Genomic DNA, 21,559 nt, shown 5'->3' on the forward strand with positions numbered 1-21,559 from the left:
ACCTATTCCTAAAAAGGTAAAAGAACAAGCCCTCTCTCCATCATCCTTACAAAATGGAGAAGGGGAACGAAAAATATATCCTGAAACCGTAACTATCGTCTCCACACTTTTAATTTATTGTAGGGAAAAATTCTACCCTACTCGCTCACAAACAAAGTAAAATATAAATATAAGCTTTGTTAACACAATTTTTTATCCCCCCCCCAATATTTATAAAACATTTTGTTCCAAAAAATATTGCCATGATGGAAATGAGTCGGCATTTATATAGAAAAATTATGTCTCCCCATATATATATATATATATATATATATATATATATATATATATATATATATATATATATATATATATATATAATTATTTATAATTACAAGTAGCCCCGTTGCAGCCAGATGGCTGCATATTGTGAAAGAAAAGCGAGTAAGTACAGTGTATTTACACAATTTTTATTTGCATGAAACAACAAAAGTGGAAACAACAACAGGAAGGAAGTATTAAACACGAAAGTATTTGAAGTTTTAGGATTTTTTATACACCACGTTCCTCGTCTTTTTACAGTTACTTTTTTTCAGATCGAAGATCAGATCATCTGGGTTTCTTACCCGCGATGCCGCTACATACAGTTGACCATCGGTGAAAGTCAGTTCTTCCAGCCATACACCCACCTTGCTGAGCGTCTAGCCTTGACTTTTATTGATTGTCATGGCAGAGGCAGGCCTCACCGGGAATTGGCGACGATTCCACATGACAAATTGTTCATCTTGATGATTCATTTGTATTCTTGGTATCAGTACCTCCTTCCCCACATGGTCTCCTGAGGCGATTTTGCATTAGAGCAGGATGTTGGTGGTTCTACTGAGGACCAGTCTCATGCCATTGCAGAGCCCTTGCCTGGGAGACAGGTTCCTCAGGAGCATGAGTACCATACCTTTCTTCAGGTAGAGATGATGCGGAGAGAGACCAACAGGGGTGAGTTTGTTGAGGAACTCAATGGGAAACCTGGTCGAATCTCTGGATTCGCTTGTGCTGTCAGCACTTGGCAGTATGATGGCTTCCCCCGGCAACAGTTCTTGTGAAATGATGGCATTGATCTTGTCAACAGAGTTGTTCCTGGGTGCCAGTATTACCATCTGTGCTACCCAAGAGATCCAATACTGCTCTGGGGCTTTGAGGTTTGCCGTGATGTTGGGGAAAACTTTTTCAACAAACTGTCTCAAGGATTCCTTGATAGCAATAAATCCCTTTCCAGCTTCAGCTTGTATCACAAAGAGATTTTCTGATGGAATATGAATGATGTCAGGCTTTTCTGCAATTAGTAAGTCTCCATTTCCATCTGTCGAAGTCCTGAAGAGAAGGATCTTGGCCAATGCTCATGTTTTCTTTGAGTTCAAAGACAGTAAAGAATCGCCAGAGGGGGCTCTTCGTCATCGATGCTGCTGTAATATGAGCTCTGGAACCTCTCGGAATGACTGGTGCGTGGTGACTCCCCTTGCCTCGCATTAGCAGTGACCTCCCGATCCTCTTGCAGTCTTTTATCCCTGGTGTGTGGTGCTTCCTATCGCCTCGCATCAGCCTGTGGCCTGCCGATTTCTCTCAAGCCTTCTTTTTTTTTTGGCTCTGGAGACATTTGCTGTTTTCTCTCTTGAGATTTCACAGCTTGATTCGTTTTCTGACCCAAAACACTTTTCCATCTTTTAGGCATAGTGATCGCTGGAACAATAATACTATAGAATAAAATGATGTTGGAGAAAATGAATATTAGACATGGACAGATAGACAGACATACGTAGGCATATAGACACACACATAGACACACAGAGATAGATAGATACATAGGACATTATAGGCATATAGATATATAGATACACAGAAAGGTGTATAGACATAGACACAGATATATAGATATATAGCCAAGATAGATAGATATATAGTTATATAGATACACAAATATATAGACGCATCGACACATATATATAGATATATTGGCATATAGACACACAGAAAGTTATATAGACACACATAGATAAATAGATACACAGGACATTATAAGCATATAGATATATAGACCACAGAAAGATATATAGACTTAGACACAAATCTATAGAAATATAGGCCTACTATATACATACACAGAAAATTCTGTAAGACACAGATATATAGATATATAGGTATATAGATATATAAATACAGGGATTGAGAACGCACTAAAAATGTGAATTTTTTGCATTATTTTACATTTTTTTGCATTTTTTTTTTTTGCATTTCCATACACCAAACATGAATATAAATATAACTAAAACATCCGCTGGGTCATAAGCTTCATTTCAGTACCTAACTTGCCTGGGTGGGTTGCCTCTAGGCTGAGATAAACCGCGTCACACACACACATACACACACACACACACACACACACACACACACACACACAAGGGAAATTTATATATAGATATATATAATTTACTTTTTTGTAGATATTTTTAATATTTCAATTATTCCTTATGTGTTCTGCAAGTTATATATATATATATTTAAAGTGATGGTTGTGTAGTTCCAACGAGAGAAAAAATGTATATTTAAAAGAGTGTAGCCATCAACAATTGTGAGTTTTTTTTAAAGGTTTTCATCATATTTTTATTTTAAAATATTTTTATAACGCGTTTCGAGCTTAGGGTGTGCTCTCTTCAGATATTTTCGTAAAAAGTTTTTCTTTAAAATGGGAGTTTGTGGATATGTCTCCGCTGATATTAAATATGTTTTTCATAGTGGTGCGATGAGTGTGTTCAGTGTTTAGACGTTCTGTCTCCAACCGTAAGTGTTTTACTGTGACCGGTCAAAGTTAGTTTCAAAGAGTGTTTTTTAGTCCATATGGTGAAGGTTTTTATGGCTTCTTTAGGGTTCTTTTTTAAAGACTTTCTTTCCCCATGTATAGCATACACTCACACACAATCCCATACGCATACATATATATTCATGTACATGTACACATGCACACGAACACAGGCACACACACATACACACACGTACATACATAGAAATATATGTAGGAGCATACATATATACACATATACATACCCACCTACACACTCACACACGCACTCGCATACATCCACCGCTAACAATTATTTTTATTTTTTTATTTTTTATTTTATATACATATATATATATTTTATATATATATATATATATATACATATATATATATATATATATATATATTTTTTTTTTTTCCTAATAAAACACGCATGTATATATGCGCTTAATCATTCAGACATATGTACACGCACCCACACACACACACAAGTAAGATGGAGAATAATAGGTAGAAGATATATATACACACACATACACGCACATACACACATATATGTACACACATATATGTATGTGCACATACACTCACAAACATCCACATACTATGTAGGCACATACACATACGCACACACATGCACACACACAGACATATGCAGGGGCTCACACATACGCGTATATCCATATTCACACGAACACATTTACCCACTCATACATGTGCATACATATGTATATATACATACATACACACATACATACGGATGTGTATACACTCATCCACCCATATATATATATATATGGGCACATGCATTCACAATCCCACACACATATACATATTCATACATCCCACCTTATGTATATATTGGTTGGAGTTTCCTTTCCAATCCATGCACATATGCATACATGGATTCGGTCACCCAAACATAAGTGCACGTATATATACAAACAAGATGTAGCATAGATAACAGATGATATATAATTATACACACACGCATACACAATCATATGTGTACACCCACGCACATACACATATACACACGCACACACGCGCGCACACACACATACATACGTTTAATTTCTAGTTGTTTGTTTAGTTAAGAGAAATGGTACTGTACTGGGTATGGGCGCGCGCACCCGCGAAAGTGTGCGTGTGCCTTATTGTGCTTTTTTGTTGTTTCGTGTGTGAGGGTGCACACCTACCCAAGCATGCATGCGTGTAAGTGTATTTTGTGTTTTGCCTATTTATGTGTATAATTATGGAGAGACGTTTAAGGCGGGGTTAAACTTTGTTATGAAATTTTTTTTTAGGAAGCCCCCAGGGAACAACAATTCCAGGTTAGAAAAAATTAGACCCAAAATCATCAATTTATCCACATACTCCTTATCAAAGAACGAAATGGAAATACTGAAGCTGGGCCTCAAATTCTGCCCCACCCCTAAAAGCAATATAGCAGAACTAAAAAAGGACCTTAAAGAATTCGAACGGAAATTTAGACTAATAGAAACACTAGATAACAAAGGGGACAAAGATGATTCTTTAGTAAAAAACAAATCAACATATTTCCCTAATAAACAGAACAACACAAAAGAACTAAACAGCTACTTCGAAAATCTCTGGAACCTTAACCTCCAAAAAAAAACACAAAACCACAAGCAACCTCACACATAAGCAAAAACAAGCACTCGAAAATATCCGTAATAATAATGACATAATAATAAAAGAAGCAGACAAAGGCAGTGCCGTAGTAATCATGGACAGAACGTATTATGAAACAAAAATTACAGAATTACTGGATGACAAACACTACTATAAACCCATTAGTACCAACATAGATAACACCACCATCTCAAAAATCACAAAACTTTGTACAACACACAACAAAATATTAAAAAAGAAAGAAAAGGACATCCTCACAAATTTCGTTACAAAGACCAACCACTTCTACGGACTGCCTAAAATACACAAATCTGGCACAATAAAACTTGCCATCGATACACAAAACTCAGAATATATTAGCGCTCCAAACCCTAGCGACCTTACATTTAGACCCATTGTAGCAGGACCAGCCTGTCCGACAAGCAGACTTAGCAACTTAATAGACATCTTATTACAACCTTTCACAGATCAAGTTAAGAGCTACATAAGGGACGACATCCATTTTCTCACTACCTTACCACATACAGTAGAAAACGGGACACTATTAGTTACATTTGACGTTAGTAGTTTATATAGTAATATACCCCATGAATTAGGAAAAGAAGCAATACTATTTTGGATCAACAGACACGCACAAACACTACATCCCAGATTCACAAAGCAATTCATTATCGATAGTATAGACATAATTCTAAATAATAATTCCTTCGAATTCAACAATACCAACTACATCCAAACACTAGGTACAGCAATGGGAACGAAAATGGCACCGACTTACGCAACCCTTACATTAGCCTACCTAGAAGAAACCCTATATAAAAAAATAGAACAAAAATTTGGCCACAGCACTAAAATACTGTGTGTAGAATCATGGAAAAGGTACTTAGATGACTGCTTCATCCTATGGAAACCCACATGGGGGGACATCACAGACTTACACACCATACTCCAGAACCTACACCCAAAAATTAAATTCACCATAGAACAAAGCTCTACAGAATTACCTTTCCTAGACATACTGGTAAAGATTAAAGACAATAACATTATCACAGACATTTACCGCAAACCTACAGACACCCAACAATACCTACACTTTAAAAGTCACCACCCTAAAAGCTGCATAAAATCAATTCCCTACACCCTAGCACGTAGAATCTGCACCATAATCACGGACAATAACCTTCGAAAAATCCGACTCAAGGAACTACGAATAAATTTAAGAAAAAGAAAATACCCATCACAACTTATAGACAAAGGGATCCAACTTGCGACAAATATACCAGTAGAAGATTTGAGAACCCCTAAAGAACGAAACAAAGAACAAATCCTAACATACGTCTCCACACACAACACAAACAACCCTGAACTTTTCACAGAGATAACGAAAAACCTCGTCCTACTTAACCAAAACAGCAAACTAAACAATTTCCTTAAAACAACAAAAATAATAAAAAGCAAACGCCAACCCAAAAACCTAAAACGCATTCTTACCTCATCCAAACTCAATCAAGACGCAACAAAAGGAGTCACAAAATGCAACAAACAACGATGTGGAGTCTGCAACATAATATTAGAGGGAAACACATACACATTTGCGAACCCCATACAAACATTCAGAATTAAAAAAAACCTAGATTGCACCTCAAAAAACGTAATCTATGTAATAAAATGTCCAGCATGCGATAAATCCTACATAGGCGCTACAAAAAACCTTAGTAATAGAGTAGCCCTACACCGATCCAACATCAAAATCGCGGAAAATAGACACCTACATGTATCACAACATATACACGCATGCAGTGGAGGCAGATTCGAGATAATGCCCATCTTCCAAACTGACAACTACTTCTACCTGCTAACTCAAGAAAAAAATTTCATAACAAAGTTTAACCCCGCCTTAAACGTCTCTCCATAATTATACACATAAATAGGCAAAACACAAAATACACTTACACGCATGCATGCTTGGGTAGGTGTGCACCCTCACACACGAAACAACAAAAAAGCACAATAAGGCACACGCACACTTTCGCGGGTGCGCGCGCCCATACCCAGTACAGTACCATTTCTCTTAACTAAACAAACAACTAGAAATTAAACGTATGTATGTGTGTGTGCGCGCGTGTGTGCGTGTGTATATGTGTATGTGCGTGGGTGTACACATATGATTGTGTATGCGTGTGTGTATAATTATATATCATCTGTTATCTATGCTACATCTTGTTTGTATATATACGTGCACTTATGTTTGGGTGACCGAATCCATGTATGCATATGTGCATGGATTGGAAAGGAAACTCCAACCAATATATACATAAGGTGGGATGTATGAATATGTATATGTGTGTGGGATTGTGAATGCATGTGCCCATATATATATATATATATGGGTGGATGAGTGTATACACATCCGTATGTATGTGTGTATGTATGTATATATACATATGTATGCACATGTATGAGTGGGTAAATGTGTTCGTGTGAATATGGATATACGCGTATGTGTGAGCCCCTGCATATGTCTGTGTGTGTGCATGTGTGTGCGTATGTGTATGTGCCTACATAGTATGTGGATGTTTGTGAGTGTATGTGCACATACATATATGTGTGTACATATATGTGTGTATGTGCGTGTATGTGTGTGTATATATATCTTCTACCTATTATTCTCCATCTTACTTGTGTGTGTGTGGGGGTGCGTGTACATATGTCTGAATGATTAAGCGCATATATACATGCGTGTTTTATTAGGAAAAAAAAAATATATATATATATGTATATATATATATATATATATATATATATAATATATATATATATGTATATAAAATAAAAAATAAAAAATAAAAATAATTGTTAGCGGTGGATGTATGCGAGTGCGTGTGTGAGTGTGTAGGTGGGTATGTATATGTGTATATATGTATGCTCCTACATATATTTCTATGTATGTACGTGTGTGTATGTGTGTGTGCCTGTGTGCGTGTGCATGTGTACATGTACATGAATATATATGTATGCGTATGGGATTGTGTGTGAGTGTATGCTATACATGGGGAAAGAAAGTCTTTAAAAAAGAACCCTAAAGAAGCCATAAAAACCTTCACCATATGGACTAAAAAACACTCTTTGAAACTAACTTTGACCGGTCACAGTAAAACACTTACGGTTGGAGACAGAACGTCTAAACACTGAACACACGCATCGCACCACTATGAAAAACATATTTAATATCAGCGGAGACATATCCACAAACTCCCATTTTAAAGAAAAACTTTTTACGAAAATATCTGAAGAGAGCACACCCTAAGCTCGAAACGCGTTATAAAAATATTTTAAAATAAAAATATGATGAAAACCTTTAAAAAAAACCCACAATTGTTGATGGCTACACTCTTTTAAATATATATATATATATATATATATATATATATATATATATATATATATATATATATATATATATATATATATATATATATATATATTAATGTTTGGACGATTAATTAGAATGGAATCAGGTATCGAAAAAAATCGGAATTAGTGGGTATCAGAATCGGTATCAGGAAGAGAAAAATTGTGTCTATATTCCAATGCCAAAAACAATTCTAAACTTAATTTTCTACGGCTTGTATTAATGATGAAATGATCAATATTTAATGATTTTAAAATTAAACCCTATAGATCATCTCCATACCTATATTCATACGTTTATAACATTAATAGTACATATTTCATGGTTTTTGCTGTAACTCATCCCCCAAAGACAACTCTATTTTTAGAAATTTAAACGAATCAGAATTGGAATTTGTAATTATATCAGAATTTTAAACAGAATCGGTAATTATATCGGAATCGGAAATTTATTGGAATCCTCTAATCTCTACTTACAACAGGGTATATATATATATATATATATATATATATATATATATATATATATATATATATATACATATATATATATACATATATATATGTATATATATACATATATATATATACATATATATATATATATATGTGTGTGTTTTATTTTTTATTACCGTTTTACCTGCTTGGTTACATATGTTTTAGATGTTGGACCATGTTTACGATCCAACAGCTTCGTTAGACCATAAGAGGCTGTTGGATCGTAGACATGGTCCAACATCTGAAACATATGTAACCAAACAGATAAAACACATATTTGCTCTGCAATAGTATTGAGCACTCTCTTCAGGTTTTTACTAATTACCAATTTTACCAAATATATATATATATATATATATATATATATATATATATATATATATATATATGTATTCCTGTCTGTTTGTTTGTTTGTTCACAATGACGTCATGGCATATACATAATACGTCAGTAGATAATCTCATGGATGACGTCATGTATGGGGAAAAGCAAATTGAAAGTAAAGTTTCTCCGGTAACTGCAGGCAACCTGCTAGTATCTATATATATGAGAGAGAGAGAGACTGAGAGAGATGAAGCCATGCTCTTTTGTGCGCTTCTCTCACGGCTTTGAATATCTAAAATCGATTAGCAGGAAATCCTGTTGACCACTTCTAATATAAATGATTTTCAAAAAGTTTTGCATGCAGTAAATTTCAAATTGAAGGCATAAATTAACTTTGAAAATAAAAATAACATATTCAAATGATATTCATATCGATTAAATGGACGCATGAACATTTTCACGGATCAACTCAAATATATTCTCCGAAATGGCGTTACCTAAAACAGATTAACATCAAAACACCCCCCACTCTTTGCTCTTGCCCTTCTACCACTTACAACCGACATCTCATACTTTTCATGCTTTCAAATGTTCATTATCTTTATATGCAGTTTTGTAGAATACAACTTTCAATTTCATAATGTTGAAAGTCATAAAATTACGCAACACCTCATTGATTATAGATGTCCAAACAGTTATTCATGTATAGATTCATACAACGTGTTTCTGTTTGATGTTTTGCTCATACGTAAATATCTCTATATAAATACCCAATCTACAGATATTTGCTTCTCTATGCCAAAAAAGATTATACTATTATTAAATTCATGTAAATATGCATGTGTTGAATTATATATATATATATATATAGATATATATATATATATATATATATATATATATATATATATATATATATGTGTATATATATATATGCAGGGTGTTAAAAGATTACTGGAGGATTTTGAACTTAAATAGATTCTTTATTTTTGAGGATATCTTTCTGTAATTTTAACACAATCTGACTAAGACACTGTGAAACGTTTTCCAAAAAAATACAAAATTCTAACAATATTTATTTATGAAAAATAATGTATTTTAAATGTTGCCCATTTTCAGTTTCGTATATTTATGCTCTTTCCAAAATATTATTTATGACAGATTGCAGAATGTCTGGATTGTGATTCAACTCTCTTGTTTAGTTTGTGATATTTTCCTTCAATTCTTGCAGGGTTTAGTGTCCGTTAGCATAGACTCTTTCTTTAAGATATCCCCACAAGGAAAGGTTGAGACTAGTCAAGTCTGGGGGGACATGGAGCCATTGACATTGCTATAGCAAGAGATAATGTTGTCACCAAAGCATTGCTATATCTCTATATAAATACCCAATCTACAGATATTTGCTTCTCTATGCCAAAAAAGATTATACTATTATTAAATTCATGTAAATATGCATGTGTTGAATTATATATATATATATATATATATATATATATATATATATATATATATATATATATATATATATATATATATATATGTATATATATATATGCAGGGTGTTAAAAGATTACTGGAGGGTTTTGAACTTAAATAGATTCTTTATTTTTGAGGATATCTTTCTGTAATTTTAACACAATCTAACTAAGACACTGTGAAACGTTTTCCAAAAAAATACAAAATTCTAACAATATTTATTTATGAAAAATAATGTATTTTAAATGTTGCCCATTTTCAGTTTCGTATATTTATGCTCTTTCCAAAATATTATTTATGACAGATTGCAGAATGTCTGGATTGTGATTCAACTCTCTTGTTTAGTTTGTGATATTTTCCTTCAATTCTTGCAGGGTTTAGTGTCCGTTAGCATAGACTCTTTCTTTAAGATATCCCCACAAGGAAAGGTTGAGACTAGTCAAGTCTGGGGGGACATGGAGCCATTGACATTGCTATAGCAAGAGATAATGTTGTCACCAAAGCATTGCTATATCTCTATATAAATACCCAATCTACAGATATTTGCTTCTCTATGCCAAAAAAGATTATACTATTATTAAATTCATGTAAATATGCATGTGTTGAATTATATATATATATATATATATATATATATATATATATATATATATATATATATATATATATATGTATATATATATATGCAGGGTGTTAAAAGATTACTGGAGGGTTTTGAACTTAAATAGATTCTTTATTTTTGAGGATATCTTTCTGTAATTTTAACACAATCTGACTAAGACACTGTGAAACGTTTTCCAAAAAAATACAAAATTCTAACAATATTTATTTATGAAAAATAATGTATTTTAAATGTTGCCCATTTTCAGTTTCGTATATTTATGCTCTTTCCAAAATATTATTTATGACAGATTGCAGAATGTCTGGATTGTGATTCAACTCCCTTGTTTAGTTTGTGATATTTTCCTTCAATTCTTGCAGGGTTTAGTGTCCGTTAGCATAGACTCTTTCTTTAAGATATCCCCACAAGGAAAGGTTGAGACTAGTCAAGTCTGGGGGGACATGGAGCCATTGACATTGCTATAGCAAGAGATAATGTTGTCACCAAAGCATTGCTATAGCAAGAGATAATGTTGTCACCAAAGCATTGCTATAGCAAGAGATAATGTTGTCACCAAAGCATTGCTATAGCAAGAGATAATGTTGTCACCAAAGCATTGCCTGGGAAGCTTCATGGTGTCTCTCGCCTTTTGTGCTGTTGCCCCATCTTGTTGGAACTATAATCCGTGTCTATTTTGAATTTGTGGGCGCAAGAATTTTCTAATCATGGTCTGGTATCTCTCTCCAGTATCAGTGACAGCATTTTCATCTTGATCTTCAAAAAATAAGGTCCAATCATCTTCTCCTCCGTTACTGCACACCATACATTGCACTTTATGGGATGCAACTTCTTTTGATGAATTGCTCTTGGATTTTCAGAGCCCCAAAATCTGTAATTTTGTTTGTTAACGAATCCATTCAAATGAAAATGGGTTTCATCTGACATAATTAACATTTTCAGAAAATTGGGGTCATTTCGGACAAGTTTTTGCATTTGAACTGCATATTGAACCCTAGTTTGAAAATTCTCAAGCTTCAAGTGTTGAACAAATTGTACATTATAAGGAAAGAGTTTTAAACTGTGCAGAATATTGTGTAGTGAATTTCGACATATCCCAAAATGTGTGGAACGTTGTCGAATCGATGTTTCAGAATGCTGTTCCACGCTCTTTTGCACTCTTTCCCTATTTTCATTTGTGATGACGCTTCGAGGTTTGCTAGCTTGCACAACATCAAGTACAGCTTCTTGGTCTTCAAGTCGGTGCACAATGTTTCGAATTGTATTGTGACTTGGACTTTCTCTTACATGAAAATGTCGTCGATAAGCTTTTTCTGTCAAAACAATTGACCCCTGATTTTTGTAAAACAATTTCATAACTTGCATACGTTGTTCAATGCTATACTTATCTATAATTCATTTCAAAGATATTATCTGCAAAATATTTGCAATAGAGAAAAAAATAATCATTAATGATAAAATGACAAAGATTTTTAACTCTTCAGAGATTTTTTGAACATCGTGTATATTTATTAGGTGGACAAGAAGGTTCTTGCGGAATTTTTAATTTTGATTCCAAATGATGTATTTTCAAAAGAGTTTTCGTTATAATACCTTTACTTTATATATCATCTTAAAGAACGTTTTTCGTTTTATCTAATCGTTTAAATTGCAATCGTTTTAAAACAATTATGTCTTCTTTTCTGATTGTTAAATCAAAGATGGAAAAAAACAATTTTCTCATTTCAATTCAAGCTAGACTGAAAAGCTGCTGAAACAATTTACGATATACACGAAGCGTTTGGCCCAGCAACCACTACTACTGAACGCATAGCACAATGGAGAAATTTAATTTAAGAAATTTTGTGGCAGCGACAAGAGACTTGACGCTGATGTGCATAGTGGTCGGTCATCGGATGTTGACAACAGAGCCAATCCACGCACAACTGTTTGAAAACTTGCTTCTGAATTAGACGTAACGTATACGACAATTTCCAACCACTTGATAGAGATTGGAAAGACAAAAAAACTTGATAAATGGATTCCGCACGAATTGAACAACAACCAAAAGAAACGCCATCATAGGTGTCCCAAAAAATTTGACGCCATTTTAAATGGCAATATCTCGGAAACTACTCAGTGTATCTTAATGAAACTGCATAAACTTTATGTTGAATATCATTTACAATCGTGTACCTCAGAACCCGCAAAACTGTTGTTCGAGGCATCTGGATTTTCGCACTTGCTCTTTTTACAGATTCCGGGGACCTTCCAGGAATGTTTCACGAACTTTCTCGATTTTCTTTTTCGTCCAAATCCTTTAGCCCCGCATAAGCAGCCTTTTTCTTTAAATGTTTAGTGACAAGTGCAAATTTATTTACTAGTTGGTGCATTTTTCGCAAAGTTTGTAAAAAAAGCCAACTGCAGGATCTTGGGTGACTCTGTTCGAACATATTCTCACATACAAAAGGACTTTTCTTTTGAAGTGAACTACATTTCTCAGCCTGAAGAGATAAATGTCAAACATTAAACATACAATCTTGAACTGTTTCTCTATAAGTTGTGAAAATTTGAGGTAATTTCGACGAAAATTGCCAAAATTATTGACCTGCGAAATAACGTTAAATTTTTTTGAGCCCATATATATATATATATATATATATATATATATATATATATATATATATATATATATATATGTATATATTCTTTAATATCTTGACTGTGTGTGTAGGAAAGGTCTTTACCGAACACCTCTGTCAATTTTTGGTCTACGGACTTGAAATTTTATATATAAGGGATTTAGATCCGTGGAAAAAATTCGATTTGGGTAGAAATTTGCGCATGTGTTAGTTCTAAGCATGTGCAAATGCACTTTTATATCTTTTACAATGTTGTTTCGCAAGGTTTTCTATGCATAATATAGATGGTGGTGACTACTATGTTTTAGTTTCCATTCTATCTGATGGTACACTAGTCATTCTTTTTTAAATTTGAAACTATTATTATATATTGGATAATGATCAATAGAGAATTGGCTCTATTCTAATAAATACGAAATCTGCATGAATTAAAATATAATATTTAAGCATATTTTACGATCAGGCAAGGTCGAGCGGCTAGCTAGTATATATATATGTACATAAATATTTTTTCAAGGAGAAAATCTATTAAAAATGACTTCTGTTTCTCAAGTTTTAAAATATTTCAGTTATGAACCTTAAACGCAATAAGCGATAATTGAAGTCGACAAAAAAAAATTGAAAATTTGATGTCATAAAAATTTCTTGAAACCAATTCGAATTTTATAACTCTCTCGTTTTATAACAGCTCCAAAAATAAACAAAGATGATTCGTTTCTAAATTTTATATTTTATACATGTAATATCAATCTTGTTTAATGGTGGAAAACGATCTCAAAATACTTCTAAGCTTATACATTAATCCTAGCAGCCTCGCTTCCATGTAAACTTGTAAAGACTAGACGAACACATGATACCCACTTTGTTTTACGATGCCTTACACAATGAAAAGTTCATCGTCATTAATTGATAATTAGTTGGTCAATGTGTGTGTGTGTGCGTGTGTGTGTGCGTGTGTGCGTGTGTGTGTGCGTGTGTGTGTGTGTGTGTGTGTGTGTGTGTGTGTGTGTGTGTGTGTGTGAGTTGCGTAACTTTCCAACAACTTGAATGTTCCATAGAAGTTCTTTTGTGTGAACGTGTCACTGACCCTCATCACAGCCTCTTTCCATGACAGCTTCTAAGGTTTCCTTGAGTTTAGGGAATAAGCAAAAGTCACAGGGAGCAAGGTGTGGACAACAGGGAGGGTGAGGAACTGTCTTGATGCCATGATAATGTCTTTCTTTCTCATCTTATCTTGGCACCCTTAGGACAAACTCCCTGCAAATCTGTCGCATCTTCAGTTCCTCACTAATAATTGTGTATATTGTTCCACACTGACATCAAACTGTGCATTTATTGTCTCTATGGACACACGATTGTCCTTATCCATGAAACTCTGGTTCTGACTATCTTACTCCTCCCACACCTCTTATCATCCCTCACAGCCTCCCTTCCTTCCTTCCATCTCTATGTCACTTAAAAATCACTGATGCTTGATTTACACAAGATGGTCCAAAAGCAGTCTGAAGCATTCCATACGTTTCTGTGGCATTTTTCCAATTTTAATCAGAATTTTATTGCATATTCTTCTTGTAACGTGTCCTTATGTCCAGATTGCATTTTTGAAATTCAGCAGTTGTGACAATCAGAATTTAACTCCATATGCCTCCCCCAGTCATTTAGTCTTCAATGCATTGTAGTCAACATTGCACCGTAGAGAACCTACTGTTCATTCTATAAACTTATTTTTGATATATATAATGGCTTAAATAAAAGTTTAAAATAAAAAATTCAAATATCATGCTTCAACTGAACAACTAAACAGAACCATTTCGAATGCGTCCTGTCATATCAAAGAACCTAGTTGATTTTATATATTGAGCCTTTCGCTTTGTTTGGTAATAAAATTTCTCTAATCCATTTGTTGTATTAGGCTGAGTAAGGTGTTTACTTTTTCAAAATCGCCTGTTCCTTCTTCCATCAGATTATTTCGATGATCGATTATTGAGAATATCGAAGAGATTTCAGTATAAAACTGATCTAAGAACAATCACAGACACCTAGCGGTTTTCGCGTCAATAGGGAACGAACTCACAGACACACAGACAAAGTTCCAGTTATATATATATATATATATATATATATATATATATATATATATATATATATATATATTAGGTACGGGCAAAAATGGGCGGACAAAAATAGGTGGACTGATTGAAAGTCGATTTATCATAAATTTTTTGTAGGTTTCCGACTACTTTTTTGATTGTATTTGAAAGATTAAAAACTAAACTTAATTTCCAAAAAGAAAAAAAGTATTTGTACACGTGAAAAAAAAAAGGTTATGAAAATATTTTCACGGCGAGCTACTCAATTCAACTAAATTTGGAAGTTAAATAAATTCTTTGTAAAAAATCCTTTAAAAGATAAATATTAGGTTTCTGAGTCTATTTCAGAGATAATTAGTAAATTAAATTCTAAGATATTGAATTAAATAAAGAAAACACCTTGTTTGTACAAGTGAGTTGATAAATACTGAAATTTGATTAAAATTGGTTAATTTCCTGATTTTTGGTGATTTTTTTAAGTAAAGGGAGGGGTCAAAATGTGTATACATTTTGAGCATCGGCATTCATTTTGTCCATACCTTATATATATATATATATATATATATATATATATATATATATATATATATATATATATATATATATATATATATTAAATAATGTGATTTATAATTTAAAAATTTAAAAAAATTTTAAAATTTAAAAATCAAAATTTAATTAAATTAAAAATCAGTTTCATAAGAAGGAACAACAACAACAAAGTCAATTATCTGTACGATCGTTTCGGAAATCCGTGCTTTTTATTTGTGGTATACATGAAGTCACGTAGAACAATTATACATAGTTTTTTTGGTAAGCACGGTCTCCTCATCAGCAAATTTAGGAGGATTTCTATTGAATTGAAAAGACACCAAAAATAAACCTAGCATTAAAAGTAAGGCAGATGAATCTGAAAAATTGAAGTAAAAGGTTTGGATTTAAAATTTATAAGAAAATTAATAAGAAAATTGGTATAGGTTAGAGATAGAAATGAGTAGAAAAAATATATATATATTTTTATTTTTTTTTAATTTACATAATAAATTTGATTTAAAAATATATAGATATATAATTACCTTTTGTTTTTTTCTTTTTTTGAAATCAGGAACTGTATTTAAAGTAGTCATTTAGATGTTTGCTATAGCTTTTTATTTTATTGAATGAATATATATATATATATATATATATATATATATTAAAGTTTGTTTTTGAAATATCATTACTTTCAATGTATACAGTTTTTAACCAGTCTAGATTGTTATTCTAAAACCAGTCACGGTTAATTTTGACTATAGCTCAATGTATCTATTTAATAGTCGCAGAGCATATATAATGTAAAATTTTGTTGAAAATTCAAAGACTCACGTATTCTTTTTTATAACTTTAGTTTATTTCCTGGATTTTACGTTTAAAAAGATTTCCATATCCATGCCTCCTCACTTCCTCCATCTTTTGGTGCTATGTGAAGATAGTTTTTCGTTTTAACTCGTAGTTTCGTATTTTTATTTTTTATTTATTAATTATTTATTTTGGTTTTAATTTCCCCTTTTTTCTATTTGTTTTTTTTTCAATTATCATATAATTGTATATAATTTTATTTCTACATTTATACGTGTTTAATTTAATAGTCCTTTTTTGCTTGTTGTTTCAATTTATATTATTACTCGATCCTTGTGTTTAAAGGGAGGCCACTCTCATGGAATAATTTTATATATCTAGGATTACCTCCCTTGCATCTTTCATCTTTCCTTATATTATACGTTTCGTTTTCACTATTTTTTTCCTAATCTGCTCTAGTGTGTGAAATTAAATTCTGTTTCTGTGCAAACATCCGTGGATTACATCTCGTCGTTTGTTTAATAATTTTTCTTTTGATATTAGTATATGATAAGATTCTAATATGTTGGGTTTATACCTAGCATCTCAAAAAGAATAGCCAAAATATCACAAAATGAAGAATTATTCAACAAAAACAAAGAATATTATAACCAAGCCTTAGCTGGATCAGAATATAAAGAACAAATTAAATTTGTTAAGGAAACTCACACGGACAGAAGTATATGAAAACCAGAAGTAAATGTAAGAAAGAAATAGCTGTGAAGCTCAGAAATTAGAAACCTGTGATTCTGAAAAATCTACAACAGTATAGTGAATAATGGGCAATCGCCAATTCCCCCACAATCCAACAATCATGAAGTTCTTTGCTCAGCAACCAAGAAGGCTAACATGCTTGCCAGTCGGTTTGCTCCCAACTCCACACTAGACCCTGCTAACCAATCTCTCCCAGACTTTCCTTTGTGGACAGACGCCATACTTGACGATCTGAAAATCACCCCTTCTCAGGTGCATGCCATTATAAAAAAGCTTGACACTGCAAAAGCATGTGGACCTGATCTCATCCCGGCTGTGCTATTAAAAATGTGCTCCGCCAAAGTAGCTCCAATCCTCTCCAAACTTTACAACAAATGCCTTAATAAATCTTGCTTTCCGGGCTGCTGGAAAACTGCTTCTGTGGTGCCAGTTATCAAGATTTCTGGCGAAAGAACATACCCAGCAAATTACCGCCCCATTAGGCTCCTCCCACTTTTTGCCAAAATATTTGAGTCCATAATTAACCAAGCTCTAGTCCATCACCTTACTTATGCTAAACTTCTGACCGCCCAACAATATGGATTTAGGCAAGCCTGTTCCACAGCAGACATTCTAACTGTAATCCCTGAGCGTATATACTCTTCACTGGACAAAGCAGAGGTGATAGAACGGTAGCTCTAGATATATCTAAGGCTTTTGACAGGGTATGGCACGAAGGTCTTTTCAGGAAAATCAGATCATACAGTATCACTGGAAGAATACTTAACATAATTAAATCCTTCTTAGATAAGAGAAAAATCCAGGTTGTCCTCGATGGCCGTACATCTAAACAATATGATATAAATGCAGGAGTGCCTCAGGGGTCTATCCTTGGACCTCTATTATTCCTAATATTCATAAATGACCTCCCTGACAAAATTGTCTCTGAGATGGGTATATATGCTGATGACACCACGCTCTATAACAGACACGACAGGAAAAGAAATGAACACATATCTAAAGAAATGGCAGAAACACTAGAGAATGACTTCCAATCAGTAGTGGAATGGGGACAAAAATGGATGGTCACATTCAATGCTGCCAAGACTAAACTTGTTTCCTTCAATAATTACAAGAAACCTTCTCTGCCACCAATAGCAATGGCCAAAGACTCTTTATCTTAAAACATCTTTTAAACTCCTCGGCCTAACGTTCACAGGAAACATGAGTTGGAACAATTACATTGAGAGTATTGCCAGGCCCGCTGTGAAAAAGGTAGGTTCTCTCTACCGTGCTAAAAAGATACTAACGCCTGAAAGTATCCTATACATCTAAAAGGCCACCATTACCTCATGTATGAAGTATTGCCCGTGCATCTGTTACTAGTCTCTCACTCCTAGACAAGGTTCAAAAGAGAGTAGCCAACATAATAGGTCATGAACTATCATCCAAGCTTCAGCCTCTGTCCTATCTACGCAATGTAGCATCCCTCTGCCTGTTCTACAAGTACTTTAACAGTGTATGTTCTGATGAACTGCAAGCATTTGTGCCCCCTCTACGTAAATATTCCCGACAAACCCGACAAGCAGTAGAATCGTAGTATACAAATGCGAAGTTATAACAAATAATGAAACTAAAGTGTAACACCAAAGAGAGGCAGCGTGAAATCGTCAGTGACCATTAACTTTTAGTTAAGACGCAGTAGTATTAGTTGGGAGAACTTCTTTGGTTGTTGAGGACAAGGGGCGTCGTCCTCATATTGAGAATCGCCACCCCATGTGGGGGCGAATGTAACACCAAAGAAAGGCAGCATCAGACCATTAGGGTCGATGTGACGCTTTTATTTAACGTTAGTATTTTATCCCGGGCAATATCTGGTAATTGAAAGATAGATGTTAAGATCTTATTCCGGGCAACACCGGTTAACTAAAAGATATATGTTAATATTTTTGTCCCGGGCCGACATCGAAAAAAGAAAGAATTTCAATTCTGCCAAAGTATTTTTCTCCCTTTCTTCTTCAAAGCATGATTCGAGGAGCACCGGAACTTACTTTAAGGACAGATATCGCAATCACCAAGCATCGTTTAAAAATGAAACTGAGAAAGAAAATAACATCACAAATAGCGAATACAACAACAATGTGGATAAAAATGAAAACAAAAATAGAAAGGATCATAACAATGGTGACAATTACAATTGCTACAACGAAAATAGAAATAGAACCAATAGTAATTACGAAAACAACCGAAAAAAAACAAAGAAAAACTCAACCACTTTAGCAGTATGGATTAAGGAATTAAAGGAAAATAAAACTGAATATAAATTAAGATGGTCAATAATTGATAAGGGGAAAAATATAAACCTAGCAAATCGAAAAGATGCAACCTATGTATATTAGAATATTACCATATATTAATATCAAAAGAAAAATTATTAAACAAACGACGAGATGTAATCCACGGATGTTTGCACAGAAACTGAATTTAATTTCACACACTAGAGCAGATTAGGACAAAAATAGTAAAAATGGAACGTATAATATAAGGAAAAATAAAAGATGCAAGAGAGGTAATCCTAGATATATAAAATTATTCCATGAGAGTGGTCTCCCTTTAAACACAAGGATCGAGTAATGATACAGATTGAAACAACAAGCAAAAATGGAATATTAAAATAAACACACATAAATGTAGAAATTATATGATAATTGAAAATTAAACAAATAGAAAAAAGGGGAAATTAAAACCAAAATAAATAATTAATAAATAAAAAATAAATGAACAATAAAAATACGAAACTACGAGTTAAAACGGAAAACTATCTTCACATAGCACCAAAAGATGGAGGAAGTGAGGAGGCATGGATATGGAAATCTTTTTAAACGTATAAGATGTTCAGCATGTAAAAAATATACCTTTTGTTGTAAAAATCTAAGGGATAAACATCTGAAGAAGTTGGTGGGGACAGGATATTTTTATGGACACATAAATCGTAAAATTGCCTACCCACTAACGAAACAGTTGTAATGGAAAAATCCAGGAAATAAACGAAGGTTATAAAAAGAAAATGTGAGTCTTTGAATTTTCAACAAAATTTTACATATTATATATATATATATATATATATATATATATATATATATATATATATTACATTTTCACTCTAAACAGTTTGGTTAAGGGTACTATCAGGGGCAACAACTACTGGGGTACTATGTAGGTATTTGGGCAGCAAGATGTCGGTTCACGTTAGACTTAAACTTCTGCAGGTCGGTACAGTCAGTCAGGGAAGCAGAATTCCAAAGTCTAGCAGTTCTGGGGAAACTACTACTGGAGTAGAAAGATCTTTTACATCATGTGATCTCTACTTTGTGGTGGTGGGATTTAGCTGCTTGTCAGGATTGTCGAGGGTGTTTACGTCGTTGGGGCAGAAGTGCTTGCAGTTCGTCAGAGAATTCACCATTAAAATACTTGTAGAACAGGCAGAGGGATGCTACATTGCGTCGATGAGACAGAGGCTGAAGTTTAGATGCCAGTTCAGGGCCTATCAGATTGGCGACTCTCCTTTGAACCTTGTCTAGAAGTGAGACACTAGTAGCAGACGCACCAGCCCAAATATGACAGCAATACTCCATACATGGACGATTGGTGGCCATATAGAGGTACAGGATACTTTCAGGTGTTAGTAGTTTTCTAGCACGGTAGAGAGAACCTACCTTTTCCGCAGCGGCCCTGGCAATGCTTTCAATATAATTGTTCCAACCAACGTTTCCTGTGAACTTAAGGCCAAGGAGTTTGAAAGATGTTTTCAAATAAAAAGTCTTTTGCCATTGCTATTGGTGGCAGAGAAGGTTTCTTGTAATTATTGAAGGAAACAAGTTTAGTCTTGGCGGCAGTGAACGTGACCATCAATTTTTGTCCCCATTCCACTACAAATTGAAAAAAAATTTACAATGGGGAGAGAGTGATTGAGAAGAGAAAA

At 33.6% G+C, this 21,559-nt stretch overlaps 1 protein-coding gene across 1 annotated transcript in view; it reads right to left on the reverse strand.

Annotated features, from left to right (window-relative positions):
- Positions 1–833: 833 nt before the first annotated feature.
- LOC145288219 (uncharacterized) overlaps positions 834–21,559 on the reverse strand; it is a 78,655-nt gene continuing 57,929 nt past the window's right edge. The window contains exon 2 of the mRNA XM_080136262.1: positions 834–1,347. Within this exon, the coding sequence (XP_079992388.1) occupies positions 834–1,347 (514 nt within the window). The remainder of the gene's footprint in view (positions 1,348–21,559) is intronic.

Source organism: Euprymna scolopes, chromosome 11, assembly GCF_053919585.1.
Source record: "Euprymna scolopes isolate OS-2025 chromosome 11, ASM5391958v1, whole genome shotgun sequence".
Classification (NCBI taxonomy): domain Eukaryota; kingdom Metazoa; phylum Mollusca; class Cephalopoda; order Sepiida; family Sepiolidae; genus Euprymna; species Euprymna scolopes.